Source organism: Dipodomys spectabilis, unplaced genomic scaffold, assembly GCF_019054845.1.
Source record: "Dipodomys spectabilis isolate Male_0828 unplaced genomic scaffold, ASM1905484v1 ptg000199l, whole genome shotgun sequence".
In the NCBI taxonomy this organism is placed as follows: Eukaryota; Metazoa; Chordata; class Mammalia; order Rodentia; family Heteromyidae; genus Dipodomys; species Dipodomys spectabilis.
The window spans coordinates 4,053,337-4,075,494 of NW_024870876.1; the positions used below are offsets into that span (position 1 = coordinate 4,053,337).

The 22,158-nt window shown below is 37.4% G+C and overlaps 1 protein-coding gene across 1 annotated transcript in view; it reads left to right on the forward strand.

Annotated features, from left to right (window-relative positions):
* Nucleotides 1-22,158, forward strand: part of LOC122121950 (suppression of tumorigenicity 18 protein-like) — a 99,250-nt gene that overhangs the window by 63,224 nt on the left and 13,868 nt on the right. Inside the window, exons 10-16 of the mRNA XM_042696154.1 lie at nucleotides 4,472-4,717; nucleotides 11,005-11,120; nucleotides 15,300-15,362; nucleotides 16,009-16,077; nucleotides 17,494-17,556; nucleotides 17,658-17,738; nucleotides 19,119-19,340. Coding sequence (XP_042552088.1) covers nucleotides 4,472-4,717; nucleotides 11,005-11,120; nucleotides 15,300-15,362; nucleotides 16,009-16,077; nucleotides 17,494-17,556; nucleotides 17,658-17,738; nucleotides 19,119-19,340 — 860 coding nt within the window. The remainder of the gene's footprint in view (nucleotides 1-4,471; nucleotides 4,718-11,004; nucleotides 11,121-15,299; nucleotides 15,363-16,008; nucleotides 16,078-17,493; nucleotides 17,557-17,657; nucleotides 17,739-19,118; nucleotides 19,341-22,158) is intronic.

The following is a 22,158-nucleotide window of genomic DNA, read 5'->3' on the forward strand; positions in this document are numbered from 1 at the left end:
TATTGTGTCAAGGATCATGAAGAATTGAGTGTACATGTATTCTAAAATTAGATTAATTAATAATTCTGAGCCAGAATCAATAACACACACTTGTAATCTCAGACGTCAAGATGTTGAACAGGAGAATTTCACATTTGAGGCCAGTTTAGGCTACATACCAAGATCCTGTTTGTAGACAGACCAACAAAAAGACAAAGAGAGATACAACCCTATGTAAATGGATACATTGTTATAATCATTGGCTATTATGTATGAAATACCTCCTATGGACCAGTCATTGTTCATTACTACTTTGCCCACATGAATCCTTCTAATCCTCCTGGAAAGTGTAAAGTTGGAGTTGCCCCTTTCTTAGAGGTTGGAGCAGTTTTACAGAGATAATAAATGACTTTTTCTGACTGGCACCACTCTAACTGTGGGAATTGAGACTTGAATTCACACATACCTGGCTTCTTAAGGACATGTCAAACATAGACTGTCAGCCTTCCAGCCACTTCATGGATTATGATTTAAGTCTCAAAGATCCAGGAGAAAGGATCTGAAATTTCATTTGAATTTTATACCTTACATTTGTCATCTCTTCTCTGTACTCAACATTCTGATTTAATAACCATTTTAGACAAGTTTATCACCTTAACACCTAAGTACTGTTGAGTAAGAATAAAATACTTCAATTTCATTTGTTTGTTAATGCTCTGTATACTTTGAAAACATATTTAAGTCAGCATTCAGGACAGAAAAGACAGTTCCCAAGCACAAACCCTCAAGGCACAATGAAGGACTAGAGCTGTGAGAGGAAGCCCAGGCAAAGTGCAGCAAAAATTCTGATGCCTGGTTTGTACTGCCTATCAGCCACATCAAGAAGAAAGGCTGACAGTGACTATCCTGAACTAGTAGGAAACGTTCCCACCAAGGAAAGAGACAGTGATGTCTTGTTAATATTGTGAACACTAGCCATTTCATAATCATACAGTTATAATTATATAATACTAAGTATATAATCTTATTACAATTATATATTTATAATAGAACAGTTTACAAATTATATTTTAGAATTCTGAATATGTATTTATGGAATCACCATCTTTAAATGTACAATTTTTAATTTTTAAAACAAACTAATATTATCATTTGCCTGTAAAATAATGGAAAGAAACAACTTAAGCCTCTAAGTACAAAATTTTATGTGCTTTCCCTTTTGGTCTTCCAAAAACAATTCTACCTCTTTCTCTGATTGCGAACACAGCAAGAGTGACAACCTGTTTCCTGTCTTCAGTTTTGTAAGCATTTTCCATCATGCCTAATGCTCAGTTCTCATAACCACCATTTCACTGACCAGTGGAATTCTATTGAATACATGTGCCATCACTTTGTAAGTCATTTCTCTGGTTTTGGACATCTAATTATATAGTACAGATAAAGATTATAACCAATCCTAATGTCAGCTTTCAATTTAACATTCATTTCTATTAATTAAATTATCTAAGCAGATATATATGCACAAAATAAATTCCTTGAAGGCAGGAAAAACCTATTTAATGTGTGTTTGTAATTTGTGTGTGTGTGTGTGTGTGTGTGTGTGTGTGTGTGTGTGCATGTGCGTGTATGTGTATGTATGGGGGCTTGAACTCAGGGCCTTGTATTCAGTTCTTGCTTATAGCTGACTTTTACCACTTGATCCATGTTTTCAAACAAAGGAACAACCCATTTTTCAATTTCTGTTTTCCCAAAATACATTGTCACAAACATAATAAGTACGTTCTCAATAAAGTACAGAACACAGCATGCTGCTCCCTACTATTAATAACTAGAAAGCTGCTCAAGTAGATGGTCTGCAGGAAACACACAAAGTGAGAAAGCACACAAGACTATTTATCCTACCAGTGCCCAAGAAAACTTAAATTTTAAGTGTAAATAATTTAAATAGATAAAATACATCCCAGTATACTGATAAGTCATTATATGAATGGAGATTGGAGGGGGACTAGGCTGGGACAAGTCAGCTGTGCATTGAACAGGTGCCTCCAATGGCTTCTCTGACTGCTTGTATTTTTGCTGCCCTTTGTAGTTAGAGCCACAGAATCTAGATGCCTATTGCTACTGTTGTGAATAAACACGAATACTGTAAATGCACGGTCCCCATCTACAGCAGAAAGGCCCTTCTCTGTTACTGAGTGTCATTGTTGAATGCATCTGTGCGCTTACTTAAAGCCCATCTGTACCCCAGATCTACACATGTACCACGCTCCCTCTCCACAAAGTCAGGTGCTCAGGGAAGCCGGCTGGGGTACAGGAGAGAAAAGCATCTTTTTTAAACATTGGGAGTAATGTTTTTTGTTTTTCAATCAAGCCTTTGTTGCCCAAGATGGATAACCATAACTTCAAGAATCTTTCATTTTTTTATTTACTGTTTGGAATTTTCCTGTAAAAATGAAAAAATATATGAATACAGTCTTGGAATAGTTGGTATCTTTCATAGAGCTCGAATCTGTGCTATTTATGGGTTTTGCTATAAAACTCTGCAGCCCAGTCACATGGCTTCTTTTTCCTAAGCCATCTGTCATAGAGGTCTGGAATTTTATGTGACTATTGGTTGTGCAGTCTTAACCCAAGTTTTTTTAATGGAAAAAAATGTCAGCAACTACAATATTTAGCATTTTACTTTACGTTGGCCATTAAACTTGATTACTATAGCTCTGTTTCATTGCTATAGTTACATATCAGCTATAAAGCCAAAAATTGCCTTGAAGCATGACTGGCAGAACAAATTGTGAGATCATGCAGAGAGACAGCCTGTGGCACCAATAGGGTTAATATTTGGAATTTTTGTAACTAAGGTTTATTAATGCTGGTATAAAAACGTATTTGATATTATACAGATGGCATAAGATGTTGTGGTTACTATGTTATTATCCTGGATAAGCTGTACTGTCAAATTCAGGGCTTAAAACTATCACAGGAGATTAAACTATTTACTAAAAAGGGACAGAAAGATATGACCAAAGCATCTTAGTACAACATATTAGAAGTGTATTTACCTCCCACAAATGTAATGCAGCCTATCTAGCTGGTTGACTGGGAGACTGAAAATAGAACTGTGCAGGTACAACAAGCAAATAGAAGTGATACTTTTATTTTTCAATCGGGCACAGGCAGCAAGTCCAGCTAGTGCTGGCCAGAGCTCACAGGTGATTGCTGGGAAGAGAGGCATATGAAAGGGGAATTAAGATACATCACCCAGAAAGTAACTAGTTACCACAGGAGTTATGCAAACATATTTTTTAAAAAGACTTCTGCTTTGCTAACCAAAAGGAAAAAAGAAAAGAAATTGTCAAGAAGTGAATTGATGGATGATATGAAAGATATCAGAAAGGTGTTATTTGACCCAGTTGGAAAAATGGCAGGCATGTTCTTCCAGCTTTAGGGTTTTATAGAGTGGCAGTGTTCAGTGCAGGACTCTGTACAAGCAACCCACAGGGTTAGTCTTGAAGAAGATCCAGGCCACACGAGCAATTTATTAGGACTTGGGCCAAACACAGAACGAGAAACTGTTCCTTCAAAAACAGTAAATCTAAGTGTTGATGGTACACGTCTGTTATCCCAGTACCAGAACAATGCAGGAGGATCACAGGTTTAAGGCCAACCTGGGTCACGTAGCTAGACATTACCAAGAGATATAGATGGTGGGTGGGGGCGGGGGAGGAGGGGAGAGGAATCATTTGAAAATATTGGCAAAAGGTATCTCAAGGAGGAACATTGTAAGTTAACATTAATTTTAAGCCTTATACTAAACATCTGGAAAATCAACACATTTCTTCTGAAGTTCTTAATCTAAAAGCTGTATCCCAAATATGCTGCTGTCAGCTGCTGTCTTAGGCCCTAGGGTGAAATATGGTTTGTACTGTTTGCCTCTCTCTCCTCTGCCCTCCATAATTGAACAAAGCCTTTCCAGTTCACATAACCTAGGGTGAAATGTTGGTTTTGTATTAATCTAATATTCCAATAAAAATTATCTTCCAGCTGGTTGTGTTTGCATATTTCTCATGTTAGATTAATATTGTGATTTGGGGGTTGGGAAGTTATATGTGCCTTTTGAGAAGCACAAATGTTAATGCTTTAAATGATGAATTTGCAGTGATAATTCTGTAAAGTAGAAAAGAAGATTTAAAGCTAAACTTTAAAAATATATACACATATAAAACAATTTTAGGCAATACATTTAGTATTTGGAACATCTTATTTGTATTAAGCTTACTTTGTTTAAACCCAGAAACACCAAGCTCACTAATGGGCTGTTCTTAAAAGTGTACCTAAGAATTGAACATTACGCAGTACAAATCAGAAACCTAGCTTTAAAAGCAGATATACTGCCATAAAAGCTTACATTTAAAATGATCCTTTAAAAGCCCCACGTGTCTAGGCTATAATTGCAAACTGCTTAAATGTTTTTCTGTTTCCTGTTATATACCAGGGAGCCGAGATAGAAGTGGATGAAAATGGCACATTGGACTTAAGCATGAAAAAATCTCGAATCCTGGACAAGTCTGCACCTCTAACTTCCTCTAACCCTACCATTCCAACACCTTCCTCTTCCCCATTCAAGACAAGCAGCATTCTGGTCAATGCAGCATTCTATCAGGCTCTCTGTGACCAAGAGGGCTGGGACACTCCTATCAACTATAGCAAAACCCATGGGAAGACAGAGGAGGAAAAAGAGGTATTGTTTAACTATGTGATCAATAAGCTGAAGACAGAGAGCATGATTGCATCTTGGTCCTTCTGTATCTCACAGTTTTGTTTCCATGGTACATGAGTCCATATTTTGTCTTAGATTTTTGATAAAGTGATGATTTTAAATTGCAGATAAAATTTATCAGTGAACCCAACTTTTCTTGTCACTCTCCTAAAAGAATATGTAATTATAGCAAATTTTGCCCCCCCCCCAATAATGACAATTGTCTGTACTGCACAAGAAATTACAGCAGACTGTAATGGGAAAGGCATTGGTTAGCACTGGAATGCCAACTCACTGAGTCAGAAAGTTGAAGGTGAAATCTAATTAGTGATAAGTAAGAATCTTGAAATTCTGTCCAATTGGATTTTTTGTTTTGTTTTGTTTTTACTTTCATGAAGGAGCTCTGGCTCCATTCACACTCCTACTGGATGGCATGGACATGGACAGTGGAGACACAGAGGTGGTCTCAGATCCAAGGGATGAGGTTTCTTTTGGGTTTTCTTTTGTGACCACCCGACACAGAGTCTGCCAATCCACTGTCCCCACTTTGAGTGTCTGATTCTTTCTTCCCTCCCTCTCTTTTCTTCTCTCCTTTCCTCCCTCCTTTCCTTTTTTTTTTCCTTCCTTGTTTAGATAGGGATGTTCATTAATGCCGGATACCTAAGATGTTCTGATGGCAAAGTCAATGGGACATATTTGTGCATTTGGCTTCCTTAGAAGAGGTTGTGACTATAAAGGATCCCATCTAGCCTTCATCTTCATAGGCTACAGCCACTAGTCCAAGCAGGCCGTGGCTGGCTTAGTCCTATACTCCTCAGTGGCAATTAGAAGGCATGACAGCCATGGTTCATATGTAATTACAGTTGTGACTCTGATGGTGATAGTGAGTTATCTTGTTTTATTCTTTGTCAGAAAAGTTAATAGGTTTAGCAGTTGATGGGTAAGAGGCTGCTCTCTTCTAAGAGCATTTTCAACTTTTTGAAGTTCAGATACTTGAGGGAGAATTGAATCTGCGTTTTGCTTTAAAATCTCAGAGTGTGTTGACTTACATTGTAGTGACCTCCTCCTCCTTCCACACACCTTCCCTGGTATCTCTGAATCCATGAAGTGAGATTAGAAGTCTCTGGAGATGCAGTGACAAACAGGCCATGCTTCCACCATGCAGGTGCACCCTAGCATCGCATGAGCTCAGAGTTTGGCAGGGAGCCTGATCAAAAACTCTGATAAAGAAAGAATAGCATGTGCCGGGCATGGTGGTTCACACCTATAATCCCAGAATTTAGGAGGCTGAGGCAAGATAATTGTGAGTTGAAGACCAAGCTGAGATACATAGTGAGACCCTATCTCTCTCTCTCTCTCTCTCTCTCTCTCTCTCTCTCTGAAGCTTTTAGGGGACTAGTTTTTTTCAGAGTGGCTTATTTATTCAAGTCTGATAGCACAGTCTTTTTCTCTCTGTGTGTGAAAATACCATACAGAGGAGTTACAATTACATGGGCAAAGCAGGGCACCGGTGGCTCACACCTGTAATCCTAGCTACTCAGAAGGCTGAGATCTGAGAATCGCGGTTCAGAGCCAGCCCGGGAAGGAAAGTTCGTGAGACTCTTATCTCCAAAAAACCACTAGAAAACCGAAGTGGTGCTGTGGCTCTAATGGTAGAGTGCTCGCCTTGAGCTGAAGAGCACAGGGACAGCACCCAAGCCCAGAGTTCAAGCCCCATGACAAAAACAAACAAACAAACAAAACAATTACATGGGCAATATAATGAATACATTTCTTATCAAGCATTGTTGCCTCCTCCTTTGTTTCCCCTTCCCATCTCCCCCCCACACCCCTCCCACCCACCAAAGGTGTAAAGTTCATCATTCGTCATAATGACTTGTACATCTCATTGTTGCAATGGGTCCACCTGAGATAGCACAGTCTTACTGCTGTGGTTTTTAACCTGAGTAATCAGAGAAACAGAATTTAGAAGCCATGTTGGAACTTAGTACCAGTAAAAAAGACAATGAAGACTTTAGAGATCCTAAATACGTTCTTAGATCAGAATACTTGCTGTAGGTTTGAATTAAGGAAATACTTATTGTCACAGCAGTCTGCATAGGGTGACTTAGGGCTTGAAAGAGTTGTAGTTGGTAGGGATACACATAGTACTTCTGAATCATTGCAACTCCCAGTACAGCTTCTTAGACTTGATATTTGTTCCTCATCTGTGCCAAGATTACCTATGAACAGAGTATCTTTTACATTCTTTTCTGGATCTTGAAATTGACAAAATGTTGTTTTGCTAGGTATTCTTTTGAAAAACTAAATTATATACAGTGCCCTTGTTGGAAGGTATCAGACAAATATCAATACAGTAAGAATAATGATGACAGGGAATCTTTCTTTCTTCCTTGTCAATTGTGGGGCTTGAATTAGGGTGTGGGCACGTCCCTGACCTTTTTCACTCCAGGCTAAAGCTCTACCACTTTGAACCACAGGGACACTCCCAGTTTTCTGATGGTTAACAGGAGGGAGCTAAGAGTCTCAGAGACTTTCTTGCTCAGGCTGGCATTGACTGCAATTCTCAGATTGTATCCTCCTGAGTAGCTAGGATTACAAGCATGAGCCACCAGCACCAGACTGACAAGGAATCTTTGAATTGTCTTACCTCCACAGCCCAGTACAGCAGGACTATTACCATATTTTAGAGTAGAAAATTGAAAACTCAGATAGATTGAGTTGGTCCCTGACACAAAGAAATTACATCATGGCCCTAGAATACCCTGAAACAAAGACAAAAGGGAAAGTGGGAGAAGTGGAGAAAAGGAAAAGAAAAATATTCAACAAAAACTAGAGACAACATGTAGAATATTAGGAAAAGTTAAAAAGGAAAAGAAAGAAGAATAAAGCGATGACATGAGGGAAGATGGAATGGAAGTTGCCATTGTCTCAGGTCCCAAGGATGGAAGCCCAGAGTCCTCTGATACAGACGGGTATCTGTAATGTATCTCATAAAAAAGATACAGAAGTGGCTTGTTCTTGTCACTTTCTAGTGAGCTGTCCTAGAACCTGTGCCCTATAACATGGTAACTGTCTGAATACCCAGATGTGGTGTGTTCTGCTCCCACAACTGCCCTACCTCCTGCCCCTACCATATACAACACTCACATCACCAGAAATCCAGCGATTATTTCTAATTCATTGTTATCTAGCTCATATGCACAACAGTTGCTTAATTTTGGTGGTAATTTTCAGAAAATATTGTCTGTCTCTCTCAGCGAAATAGCCTGTCCAGATGCCCTCTTAAAAAAAAAAAAAAGTCCTGAATCTGGAAAAAACTCAAATTATCTCGAAAGGAAAGTACTTAGAAATAACTAGGGCTGTCAGCTTCATTCAACTGTCAGTTCTCCAAAGATTTCAGGGCTTAAAATGTTAAAAGTGCCAGATGCTATTATCTGTTATTCATGTTACCATTATGTTCTGGTCTTTACTGAAATCAGTATAAAGTTCCATCTGTACATTAAAGACTTGCACTCACACACAGATTCCCTACACACACTTGTATGCCAGTTCTCTATTACATGTCTTACACAGGAGAAAATTGTTATTTTCAAAATGATGCTTTAAGTTTGGGGAAAAGAATACAAATGCTATTGAGTTATTGTACACTGCATATTGTTTAGGAAGTCATCCAATAAGAAATGCTTTTTTTTTCATTGTACTTATCCAGAATCTCTGTTAGTGATGGCCACCTGTATTTTAACACATGTCCCTTTCCCCACAGGATTCCAGAGGTAAAACGGGGGGAGATTGGTTTATAAAACAATTGAATACACAGGAGTCTATAATTTTGAAATTTTGTTAAATGTTTCAAAGGTCATCACTCATAAAATTATGCTGTTAAAACATTACTATGTGTTATTATGCCAAATACCATATATCCTGCCAGCAATATTTTGTATACATTAAGCCAAATAATAATTTAAATGTTTATAACTGATCATTTTTTTCCAAATCCACTATTCTCTTGCCTTCCATAATATGTAGATGCAGCTATCAAATAGCAGCTGGAAATTTTTAATGCTCTCCTATAAATAAATGTACATGCCTTTTGAGACTTTGTTCTTAACTTTATCATAATGAAAATAGTGAAATAATTCTTTATGTCATACCATTTGTGTGAAAAATTCAGCTTCCAAATGGACATACAATAGTTGTTCTACACAGAGACAATGCTGGGTTTACCCCTTGCATCTACTCCCAGAAAGCTAAGATATTTGTAAATGAAAGTAGAAATTACTATCCCAATTAAACTAAGATTAACTCAAATGGAGTGAATGATGAAATGATCACATTTAGGATTATTTTTAGCCATTTGTACACTTTAAAAAATAAGTTAGCCATCTTCCCTGATGAAGTAACATTGAAATAGTTCTTTTTCCACCTAAGGATGTGAGCTTTATGAAGCACATTTCTCTTCACTTTCAGATGAAATTTTATCAGTTATTGTTGTATTTGTCAGAAAAACAATATAAGATATTTAGAATCAAATACAATATGATTCAAAAATATTATCGCTTGAGATATTTTACCAGTGTAATTACAATGGCATACTCATGTGCAATAATTGATTTAACAAGTGAAAAATTACATTTGCATTGTTAACAAGATGAATGCTTAAAACTTTTTTCATTGGGGAAATCTTGGGAATTTTTCTCTTTTAAATGGAGGCTTAGAAATGTAAAAATTATATTTGTGCTATAATTACTAAGTATATAATTTCTGTGTTTACTTAACTTAAATGAGATTTACTTCAGATAATTCCAGTTTACTTACTCTAAGCAGATCAGTAATTTAATATTTAGGATGCAGCTTTCTATATTAAATACAGAAAGTATTATACTTATTGGATAAAGGCTTAATGATGAAAGTAAAATAATTATGCAATTTAGGAAAACTATCATTAGTTATCTGTGAGATAATATATCACTTGGCAAACAAATGATTTGCAAAAATTATGTCACTTTTGTGAGTTCAAAATCAGTACTAAGCTTAAAAGAAGGCCATGAAAGTTACAAGAATTCAATAAGAAATTCTGTCTTAGAAATAACTGCATTACAAGAAAACAACTTAGCAAAACAGAAAGCAAAATCAGGAAGTGACAGGAAAATTAGAACAATTATTCAGGAAGTAGAGGTGTGGCTTAAGCAGTAGAGCACCAGCCTTGAGTAGAGAATTGTACTTATAAACTGATATGTTGAATAATAACTCCTTCGTACAACTACTTAAACATAATAAAAATATTTAAAAAATGAGCACGAGGCTCTAAGTTCAAGTCCCAGTACTGACATTCACACACAAAAAAAGAGAGAATACTTATCCAAAAAAATGAAATTGAAAAAAATGAAATTGAATGCCTAATTACAGCAGTCTTTATCACATATTTAAACAAATAATTTAGATGTTAATTACTCATACATTGGAATGAGCCTTCTGTTAACCAACATTTACTTCCTCTTCTGTTTAAAACTGTATGATTCATTTTTGCAATATTCCTTTTATTTTACTGCTGTGACTGCTGGCTGGCACAGAACTATTTCTCTGTTGTCTAGAAAGTATTTATTGTATGATAGAACTTGAAACATGCTGATATACTAACTTAATTACATAGTTTGAGAAATATCTCAGCTAGGCACTCACGCCTGTAATCCTAGCTACTCAGGAGACTGAGATCTGAGGACTGCAACTCAAAGCCCCGCTAGGTAGGAAGGCCCATGAGACTTATCTGCAATAAATCACGCAGAAAAGCCAGAGGTGGCTCAAGTAGTAGAGGGCTAGTCTTGAGGAAAAGAAGCTTGAGGACACTGCCCAGGCCCAGAGTTCAAGCCCCAAAGACCAGAAAAAAATTTTTTTTTTAGAATTCAGTTTACTAAGATATAAACTCTTTAGAGGTATTCCCCCTTTAATTTCAATTTCTCATTCTTGCCATAGGATAAAGGTGCATAACAGTTAGAATGAAGAGCATGACAAAGGGGGAAAAAAAAACCTTTTTAGTGTCTTATTTCTTTTTTCAAATCTTTTATGGTATTTCAGCTAAATCTTTATGTTAAGACCCAAACCTATCTCCAGTGACTTAAAAATGCAGTGGTCTATTCAGGACACCCTAATGGCTTCTGTTTTTCTCTCTCCTGCTTTTATTTTGCCTTGTTTGTTTTTATTTTTGGTTGATATGATTCTGGTTTTCATTTGAATTATTTTGCTTTGTTTTCTGTTTTGTATGTTATCAGAAAGACCCAGTGAACTCTCTAGAAAATTTAGAGGAAAAAAAATTTCCTGGAGAGGCCTCTATACCAAGCCCTAAACCCAAACTTCATGCAAGAGATCTCAAAAAAGAACTCATCACGTAAGTAGTGTCCAGTGCATGTTCTATAAGATTCTGGAAGTGAGAGTACCAAGTTCACAATTTGGGGTTGTACTGTCCTGGCTTATAAAAATGACTTTATGGCCATTTTAGCACTCTATTAACTATCAGTAGTTAAATGCAGGAAGCAAGACCCTATCTTAAAATAACAAGCAGCTGGCTGCTGGTGGCTCACACCTGTAATCCTGGCTAGTCAGGAGGCTGAGATCTGAGGATCGCGGTTCAAAGCCAGCTGGGGCAGGAAAATCTGTGAGACTCATCTCCAATAAACCACCAGAAAACCAGAGGTGGTGCTGTGGCTGAGGTGGTAAAGCACTAGCCTTGAGCTGAAGAGCTGAGGGACAATGCCCAGGCCCAGAGTTCAAGCCCCGCGACAGACAAAATAAAAAATAAAAAAATAAAAATAACAAGCAAAAATCAGGGCCAAAAGCACTTTCAGCAATAAAATTACCTGTTTAGCAATCACAAATACAAAGTTCAAACCAGAGTACCTCTGAAAGCACTTTTGTAGCCTGCCATGTTGATGCTTACCTATAATCCCCACTACACTAAAGGCTAGAGGAAGGATTATCACCAGTTTGAGTCCAGCCCTGGAGGAAAGCTGGTTGAGCATGGTATAAGTAATAGAGCACACACCTAAAATGTGAGGCATTCCACTCAATTGCAAGTACTACATAAATAAAAAAATAAAAACCTCTTCTAAATAACTTCCCTATAGCCTAGCTCTACTTTTTTTCGTAAACTCAAGGAAGTTGTTGATAGTGTGCGACTTGGGTGCTACCAAACACCAGAATATACATTTTCCCAGTGTTTATTTCTAAGAAGCCACTTTGGTGAGCCAGGCCCTTTTTTCCATGTGGACTTGCTATTCAAACTTGCTACTTAGACTTTTTTATTTACAGACTTCCTTTCCATATGATAGTTTTTAACATCTTAAAAATTGCCAATTTCTATTAGAACTTGCCCAAAGCTAGTGCAACTAAATTGGTGTAACAGATGGGTTAACTATATTTTGTGTGTGTTGGGGCAGGTGGAGGTGGGGGGGGGGGGGGGGAGTGGTCCTTGAGCTTGATCTCAAGAGTGCCTCAGTGCTGTCCCTGAGCTTTTTTGCTTAAGGCTAGTGTTCTGTCATTTGAGCCACAGCTCCCCACTTTCAGGGTTTTATTAGGTAGTTACTTGTAAATAAGAGTCTCAAGGACTTCCTGTCCAGGCTGGCTTCAAACCACAGTTCACAAATCTCAGCCTCTTGAGTAGCTTGGATTGTAAGTATAAGCCACCAGCTCCTGGCTTGGTCAACTGTGTTTAATCAGAAAAGTCAAGTATAAAATAAAATAATAAAAAAATTAAAAAAGAAGAAAAGTCAAGTATGATTACTTGGTTAAGGAGACTACTCTTGAGTACAAAGGTAAACAAAAATCAAAAGCTTTCAAAGACCTTGAACACTTAGTGTATTTGTTTCATAAAGTCTTACTGTAGTCTTTGTTATATTTCATTTATTGTTTCTGACACATGATTGTACCTTAATTGCTTACCAAAAGTTGGTCAGGATAGAATGAATTCGTTTTGTCTGCTGTTCCCCCCTGTGCATAGCATTTGAGTACCCTTTACTGAGAGAATTTACTACTTTCATTCCCTTGCAAACCTTGCCAATATAACCATTGGTATTGACACATAGTGATCTGTAAGGGTTTTTTTTTCATTGTGGTTTTGAAAATAAAACTGGCTCTCAGAAACCTAAACAGAAGCTCTTTTCACTACAGAGTTCCCAATAAATCTTCCTTTCTTTGCTTCTGACCCTTTCATACCACTAATTTAAAAAAATTATCAACTGAATTATTTGCTATTTTATTTCACTTACCATTTATAGATAAGTGGCTTTAAAAGCATTGTAATTTCTTTTCATCTTTGGGTAAGGTTAACTGGAGTCATTAAAAATAGAAGTAAAATAAAATAAATGCAGTACTTTGGGAACAGCAGGTGGCGATGTGTTTCCGGAGTGGGAATTCCCAACCGGTTCTGTTGTACAATGTTCAGGATAATTCAGCTCAGATATAATCACTGTTACTTTTTCTTTACTTTTAAAAAATATGTTTTAGTGTCTATACTTCCTTTTCTAGTATTTTACCCAGGAGTTTTTAAAGGGAAGACTAGATGACCCAGTTTAGATCAAACCCTGAAAAACAAATATCCCTTTATGGACTCTAACTTACAGTTTCTTTAAATTGCCTGAAAATGAATGCAAAGTGACTTACTAGTGGGAAAAAAAAACTTAGAAAATTGCAATTCTGAAAGTATTGGAATATTTTATCCTAAATGTCTCTTGAAAAGGTTAAAATCTATTCTCTACACATACAGATGACCCTTACCATGGACAAGATATCTGAGGCAATCAGAGGAGGAAATGATACAACTGATTCTCCCTTTTTCTTGACAGCACCACAAACAGTGCTGAGTATGCCGAAATCAATGTGCTTACTCCAAATAAGCAACTTGCCACTAGTTTCAAAAAAATTAAATGACTAAAACACTAGGGCACCTCTGATTGTGAAAGGAAAATTAATGCCTACCTTCTTAACTTCTTAACTTGTTTGTATGACACTGTGTGTGTGTGTGTGTGTGTGTGTGTGTGTGTGTGTGTGTGTGTGTGTGCTGGTTCTGGGGCTTGAGTTCAGGTCCTGGATGGTGTCTTTGAGCTTTGTTGCTCTACTATATGAGCCACAGCCCTAGATTTTTGGTGGTTAATTGGAGATAAAAGTCCCACAGACTTTCCTGCCATGGCTGGCTTTGAACCACACACCTCCTATCTCAGCCTACTAAGTAGGTAGGATTACAGGCATGAGATACCAGTGCCTGGAGTCTTGTCATGGATTTTTTTTTGTCAGTTGTGGGGCCTGAACTCTGGGCCTGGGTGTTGTCCCTCAGCAATTTAACTCAAGGCTAGCACTTTACCACTTGAGCCACAGCACCACTTCCAGATTTTTTTTTCTACTTTACTTGGTGCTGAAGAATCAAACCCAGGGCCTCTGCATGCAAGGCAAGTACTCTACCACTGAGCCACCTTCCCAGCCCTTGCATTTTTTTTAATTCATGGGAAGCCCAGGACATATGAGAAATTCATAAAGTAAAATGGAGTATAGACAAAGATGTGGTATGGGAGTCTGTTCCTAGGTGGGTTGAGTTAGGGATGGCCTTTGTTAGTTTGCAGCTTGAGTGAGACTGCCCCTGAGCTTTACCAACTAAATACACTTCTACCAATTTCTGCACTGCCAGCTATTTTTCCACCTAAAAATATGTTTATATTTCAGTAAAATGTGTGCTCTCTCTGTTTCTCTCTCTCTTTTTCTCTTTCTCTTTCCCTCTCTCTCTCTCTCTCTCTCTCTGTCTCTATCTCTGTCTCTGTCTTTCTGTCTCTCTGTCTCTCTGTCTCTCTGTCTCTCTCTTTGGTTGTGGGGCTTGAACTCTGGGTCTGGGTGCTGTCCCTCAGCTCTTCAGCTCAAGGCAAGTGCTCTGCCACTTCAGCCACAGCACCGCTTCCGATTTTCTGGTGGTTTATTCGAAATAAGAATCTCTGGGACTTTCCTGCCCGGGCTGGCTTTGAACCTTGATCCTCAGATCTCAGCCTCCTCAGTAGCTAGGATTACAGACGTGAGCCACCAGCACCGGGCTATTCTCTTTTTGTCAGTGATTTCTGAAATATTCATTAAGTTACTAGGTTGCCTTGGTCTTAAGAGCTTACAAATATTTCTTTCTAGAATATATAATTGGTAGCAATATTTCTAAGATTTACTGTCACAATAAAGTATGAATTTATAATTTTTAAATAAATTTCTCTCAAAAGATAGAATGTCACTAATTGCTGAGTTATAACACTAGGACATACATAGTTGGATCACTTTCCTGTTTCTAATCATTTGTACTAGAGAATTGTTGACTTTGGAAAGAAATAACTGAGGAAAGGAACTCAGCATGCTGTTTATTCTCTTGTACTAGTATACTGGTTCTTTGGCTTTTGCCAAAGTAAAAGTTGAATGCTCTGGCGTCTGCATGCCCCATACAGTGCTAACTTATCTGGAAAGGAGAACTGCTTATAAGCTATTGGGCAGAACACATACATCTGCAAAATGCACTTGGCCCTAATGGTTTATATTTCTGTTGTCCTAGTTGTCCAACACCAGGGTGCGATGGCAGTGGCCATGTCACAGGGAACTATGCATCTCACCGAAGGTACTTAACCACCTGTTTGCTCTGTCATATATATTTATTTTCTAGACTATTTATTAATAAATAAATTTATTCTAGAACCAGAAAAAACAGTGAATTAGTTAGGTTTGGAAGTTATCCTGTATTTTAGCTATAAAATTATATTAGGCTTTCGTCCTGCCTAGCGTTAACTGAAGATGATAATGTAACTAGAGTAGACCAGTTATCCAGAGGCAGTGGCACCTGTGTTCCTGGGAAAATAACAGGTCAAGTTATAGAGAGATGAAACAGTGCAAAAGTCCATGTTGAATCTCTCAGGTGACCTTCCTGTTGGTATGATTTGCTTTCTCTTTGGACACTAGTTTAAGCCTTTAAACCATCATCCTGGTAATGAACTCTAAGGGTAATCATCATATCATTGAATTCTGGAACTAGAGAGTCTCCTTGGATTAAAGTTCTTCACTAGATAAATAGCACATCTGAGCTTACAAGAAAGAATCAGAGTGCTTATGAGTTCATTCTTGTTAGTAGCAAAACAACATTCAAACTCAGCCATTTTTTTATAATCCCCAATCACCAGTAGTTTAATATATGTCACAAACTTAGGGTGCTCTCTGAGTTAAATATGTCCACATTAATATATCTGTTTTTCTTTCTCTTCCCTCGTTAGTGTCTCTGGATGTCCTTTAGCAGATAAGACGCTTAAGTCCCTAATGGCTGCCAATTCTCAGGAGCTAAAGTAAGTGTTGAAGACATACCTCTCTCCTTACCATTCATCCAGCCTGGTATGGCCCTCCTCCACCAAGGAAAAGTGATTGTACCTATCAAATTGTAACAAGGCACTCTTTTTTTCACAGATGAAACTAAGCCACTATAGCTTTCTTGGCTATGAACTTTGTATTTTATAATATTTTTAAAGAAATGATGAAATTATGAAACAAATCTTTCTTTTGTTAATTTCAGAATTTATTTACTAAATCGGACTTAGGAAGTGTGACAAAGCATTTCCATCATGAATTTTAAGATACATGGATAATATTTTACCCTGCAGCATTTAAAATCTTACTTGCTTTTCACTTTTGGATGTTAAACATAGATTTGGCTCATTCTTACCTTGTTTACAAGATCTCAAAATCATATGTATATTGACATCTACTTCTTGATTTTATTTTCCTTACTCTTGTCTTCTTTAATTCCAGTTTTCTCATTTGCTTGTTTTCATCTTTTTATATTACATACACAGTAAAAATGTTACATTATATACACAAATAAAAATTGATGATCCATATACCTTTCAATATGTACCAATATAAAAAATTTGGAGTCTTAGTACCAGAAACAATAAAGAGAACTAGGAGTAGACACTGTACAAAGTGTCATGTACAACTTCTAGAAACATTATTCACAGTTATCTTTTGATTGTTGCTTTTCTCCAGCAGAATTCTTGTTTGGGTGGAACTATGTGTAAAATAATGAGTGAAGATAAAGCACTTCACATGAAGGCCATCTTGGGGATGACCTCTCTGTGTTCACCTGTATTGAGTACTTTTTTATGGCAACAAAGAAATTGAAATCTATATAAATTTAGATATCCCAGTATATTTTGAACTTTATTCTTAAACAGCATTCTAAGTAGAAATGGCTTTCTCTTCCTCTTCCGCTGCTTGTACCCCAAGTTTAATGATTGTCAATAATATAATTCTGAGGCATGACTGAGTACACATTAGTTAAGTTCTCTGGTATTAGAATTAATTAATGCCCTTAAGTCTCTGAAGTTCACCTATCTAAAATTAATGGATTATCATGTCTGGACACAGCATAACAAGGAAAAATAATTATTCATAAAAATAATCTGGAAAAATTTTCCTTTTTACACTAAAGGTAAAAAGTTTGTGTGACATAGACAGAAGCCAAGCAATAGGTTGAGGACTGTCCAGTTCCTTTCAATGTAAGATTAAAACTAACAAAAAATGAGTAGATAATAAATTCTCTACCAATTACTATTCAATCTTTTAAAAATGATTCTTAACCAAAAGTTAGGCATATTTAAGGGAAGGGTCCTGTCCAAAGTTTCCACTGTGTTTCACTGTTTGATCATGGCATGATGGTCCTCTCTCCCCTGACCTTGCCCACACGCTGTCCTCTTGTTTTCCAGATGTCCAACCCCAGGTTGTGATGGTTCTGGACATGTGACTGGAAACTATGCTTCCCACAGAAGGTAGGATTGATCCCACTTTTGAAATGGGAGCCAAGGAGTCTGCATCAGAACCAATAAGATCACATGGTTTTGTGTTGTTTATTGTTGATTATACATTTTAGCTTGTCTGGCTGCCCACGAGCAAGGAAAGGCGGCGTCAAAATGACTCCTACCAAGGAAGAAAAAGAGGACCCAGAGCTTAAGTAAGTGCAACAGTTGAAGCACTAAGGTGAGCTTTATCTTATTAGACAAATGAGAGGAGCCTTGGTTGGGATACAGTAAAGCCTCCAGAGTCAGGAGAGGGTAAACCAGTGAACACTGGCACTCCTGACAGTCCTGAAGCAATGGCAGACTGATTACCTGGGGAAGTGACCCAACCCTGCCCGCAAGCTGTAGGCCCTGAATTAATTCTGGAAAGAGACAGAGACAGACACAGGCAGACAGAATTCCCATTCATAGCTGTGTTCCTGCATTTCTTTGATGATGAAAAAATAAAAAGGGGTGGTTGTGAGAGTTCTCCTTTTCCTAATTGTTTTAAAGGAAAGTAGTACTATAAAAGTGACATTTTTCTCTGAGATGTTAAATGTTGCACAAAGTTAAGCTATCTATACTGAATTTCCTCCTCTAAGAAATGGCTGTGGAGTCCTAGATGATAGGTACAGTATACATACAGAAATATAGTTTTTTCTATACCATTTCTAAATACAATAGTACCTAAACTTTGCAAACTAAAATTCTAGTACCATGTGCTGTGTAGTATTGATTGAGGCAGTTAACATTGTATACCCTTGGACTTTCTCCAGAAATGATATGATTTTAGTGATTAAGTATAGCTGAAAAGTGTAACCATGAACATGGTTTTCTTTGCTTTTTTATTAAATATATTTTTATTGTAAAGATACTATACAGAGGGGTTACAGTTACATGAGCAAGGTAATGAGTCCATTCCCTATCACTCCTTTGTTCCTTTGCTTCTTATAAAATGAGTGTGCTTAAAATATGAGTAGGTAAGTCAGCTCAGTTCTTATTAGAAGCCTCATTTTTACCACTTACATAATTGGATAATAACATTCTCTATTCAGTAGGTTTGCAGTGCTATCTTACAAAGTAATAGCCAGGCAGTTGTGGTTTATACTTATAATCCTAGCTACTCAGGAGGCTGAGATCTGAGGATTATATGGTTCAAAGCCAACTGGTATAGGAAAGTCTATGAGACTCTTTATCTCCAGTTAACCATCAAAAAGCCAGAAGTGAAACATGGCTCAAATGGAAGAGCTCCAGCCTTGAGCAAAAAAAGCTGAGAACAGCACCCAGGCCTTGAGTTCAAGGCCTATTAGTAGCACACACACGAACACACACACACACACACACACACACACACACACACACACCAACAAACAAACAAAAAAACTTAAATACTGCTCAGCTCAAAGCCTGTGAACCATTATTACTACAAATACAATACCATTTTGCTTGTTGTGGTAGCATCTTTTAAAACTCTACAGTTTCATGGCTTGCCCTGGGTAGCACAACACTGTTACTGCTTCTCTTCATCTGGTAATGTTTCTGCTGTGTCTCTGTAGATGCCCTGTAGTAGGATGTGATGGCCAAGGTCACATATCAGGTAAATACACGTCACATCGAACAGCTTCCGGCTGTCCTCTGGCTGCCAAGAGACAGAAAGAGAATCCTCTCAATGGGACCCCTCTGTCCTGGAAACTGAACAAACAAGAATTACCCCATTGTCCCTTGCCTGGCTGCAATGGGCTAGGACATGTAAATAATGTTTTTGTCACCCACAGAAGGTAATGTTTATTTTCCATCTTCTTGTCTTGATGTGATTGTCACTGGAGTTGATCTGGGGAGGGGGTAAACCCTCCTAAATGTCATTAATTATATCATTTTGGTCTCATAACACTGAGTTTGCTAAATAGATATTTAACTACTCTGAAGAACAGAAATGTTATTTTCTCTAGTTCTGAAAACTCACTGCACAATTTTCAAGTGCTCTAGAAACTGTGCATTTGCTTTTTGTATTCTAAAATACTGCTTATGCTGCTATTTTTAAATGGTTCAGTCTTTTAATGGTTCACTTCAGTTCCAAGTGGTGATATCTACTCTATTATGTTACATAATTGTAAAGTTTCACTTTACATATTTATATCATTCCCTCCCTCTCATGCCTTGGCTCAGCTTCCGGCCAAAATTGTAGCTATTTTGCTGCTGGGAAGCTGTGACTCGCCCACAGCAGCCAGAAAGAAAGAAGATGGCATAGAACTGTGAGGTGCAGAGCAGGATGAAGGGAGGTTTAGAAAACCCTTTTACAGCTTCACACTGACTTAATTCTTTTATCACTGAGTGTCATGGATTTCAACCAAATCCTTCACTGGGCAAGAGTGATCTCAGTCCAGCTTTCTGGTTCATATTCTACCTAAAAGGAAAAAGCTATAAGATTCATGATGAGTACACTTCTTGTCCTGTCAGTGATGGGAATGATGCTGATTCAAAACCCAGTGCAGTTTTAAGGAACCTCTGATGATTTGTTTGAGAGCCGTGTACAGATTGAGCAAAGTTGGAACATCTTGATGCTTTGTTGAGTACTAAGGATGCAGATCAACCATTTCAGAAAATAAAGTGTTCCGGGAATTGCTTGTTTCCAGGTTACCAGTGAGGTCTGCTTATGGAGAAAATGCGAATGTTGCAGGTGGCTTATGTTCTGATGGCTTTCAAACTCAGGTCCATGTCCACCACAGGCACCTTTGTTTGATTCATATTCCCCAAAAACAGTCACAAATCAAGTGTGCCATGAATTATAAACCGTGTTACCTGCAGTTTGTCTTTAAGAAGGCAAATAAAAATAAAATTTAACATTGCCTTGATATGTGTTTATTAAGTTTCATATCAACAACATGCTTGGTTCTACATTATGTAATTGTGGAACACAATTTATGACTATAAAAATGAATTTATTTGTATTCAAGTAATTATACAAAAGAGTTTCTATTCAAAATGTCAGTTTACATTGAATCATAATTCTTGTACACATAAGTTGGCATATTAAGTAACTTTTTTGTGGTACTGGGGTTTGAGCTCAGAGTAAGTAGGTAACTCAAATTAAGCAGGTATTCTACTATGTGAGCTATATCACCAGCCCTTCCTTACTTCCTTCCTCCTTCCTTCCTTCCTTCCTTCCTTCCTTCCTTCCTTCCTTCCTTCCTTCCTTCCTTCTTCTAATAAGCTCTCTTGTTTTGCCCAAGGCCAGCCTTAGAGTGTGATCCTCCTACTTGATCTTCCATGTAGCAGGGATCACACGTGTATGTCACCACACTTAGCTTGTTGGTTGAAGTTTCACTTTTGTCCTGGCTAGATGTGAACCACAATCTTTCTGATCTCTACCTCCTGTGATTATAGGCATGAGCTACCATACTTAGCCATCATCAACTTGGAAAATTACAAGTTTCTAAACAAATAGATCCTTAGAAAGGTCAGAAAGGCTCTAATGAAATGTTACAAACAGACATATTCCAGAGTCATTGTAAAATCCAGTTTACCAACTAAATATTTATCCCATTCATGACCACTGTCTGGGAGCCCATGCGACCATAAGTCTAGATACACCTGTGCAGAATCCTCAGGAAGAGAACCAATCACAGTGAGGCTCATCTTGTCCATGAAGGATAGTGAAAAGCTTCCAAACTACAGGCTCAAGTGTGAGCTTAGTGTGCACAGCCTCCTTGTTTTCTTTTCTGTTCAAAACTTCTCATCAAATTTGGCCACACAGCTTTATCTTTTCATAGTATTACCAACTATTATCCATTACTATTATGTTTATACTATTTCCATATTTCATAGAATTTTAGCATTGAACAATTTGCTATTCTTTAAGAGAAATGTAATAACTCATATTTATTTATTAAGGTCTTTCCTCCAGAAATACTTTCTTCCACTTTTCACAGCACCACAAACCTCAGGTTGAAAGGATTGTTTTGTAGATGAATTAGAACCGCATTTCTGTGGAGAAAAATATTTTAAGTGGCTGGTTATGATCATTTTTATTATGATCTAAAAATGTTTGTACAAAGATACAACAAAACTGCATGAGAATTAATAGCTGCTTGGAAGAACAGAATTATCTGCACACAAACAATGGAAACTCAATTTTGATCAGTGTTGGAATTATCATATTGGTGTAATTTAAATAAAGCAGGTGACCTTAGGGGAAGGAAGGCTGCTGAAGAGGGTGGCTATTCAATGAGCAGAGTTCCCAACAGTGCCAGAACAATGGGCCCTTGCCATGGCCACTTCTCAATACACTCACAGCGGCTCCTTTTATTCTCCTGTTCAAGGGAGAGAGTTGTAAAATGAAGAAGTAACATTTTCACATTCAAATTAAAAAACAGAAACTTCTCCATAACCAGACTGAGTATTATTTAGGGAAAGTGGGAGTTGTTCTTGACTTTTGTTAATCACTTGACTTATTCTGTAAATCTCAGACCATACTTAGTTAAAAACAGGAAAAACTAGAATCTCTTTCATTTTTCATGGAATTTTGACCAGTTAGAAACAGGTTTCATTCATAATATGCATGGATAATTTCATGTTGATAGAAAAAAAAAACTAGTT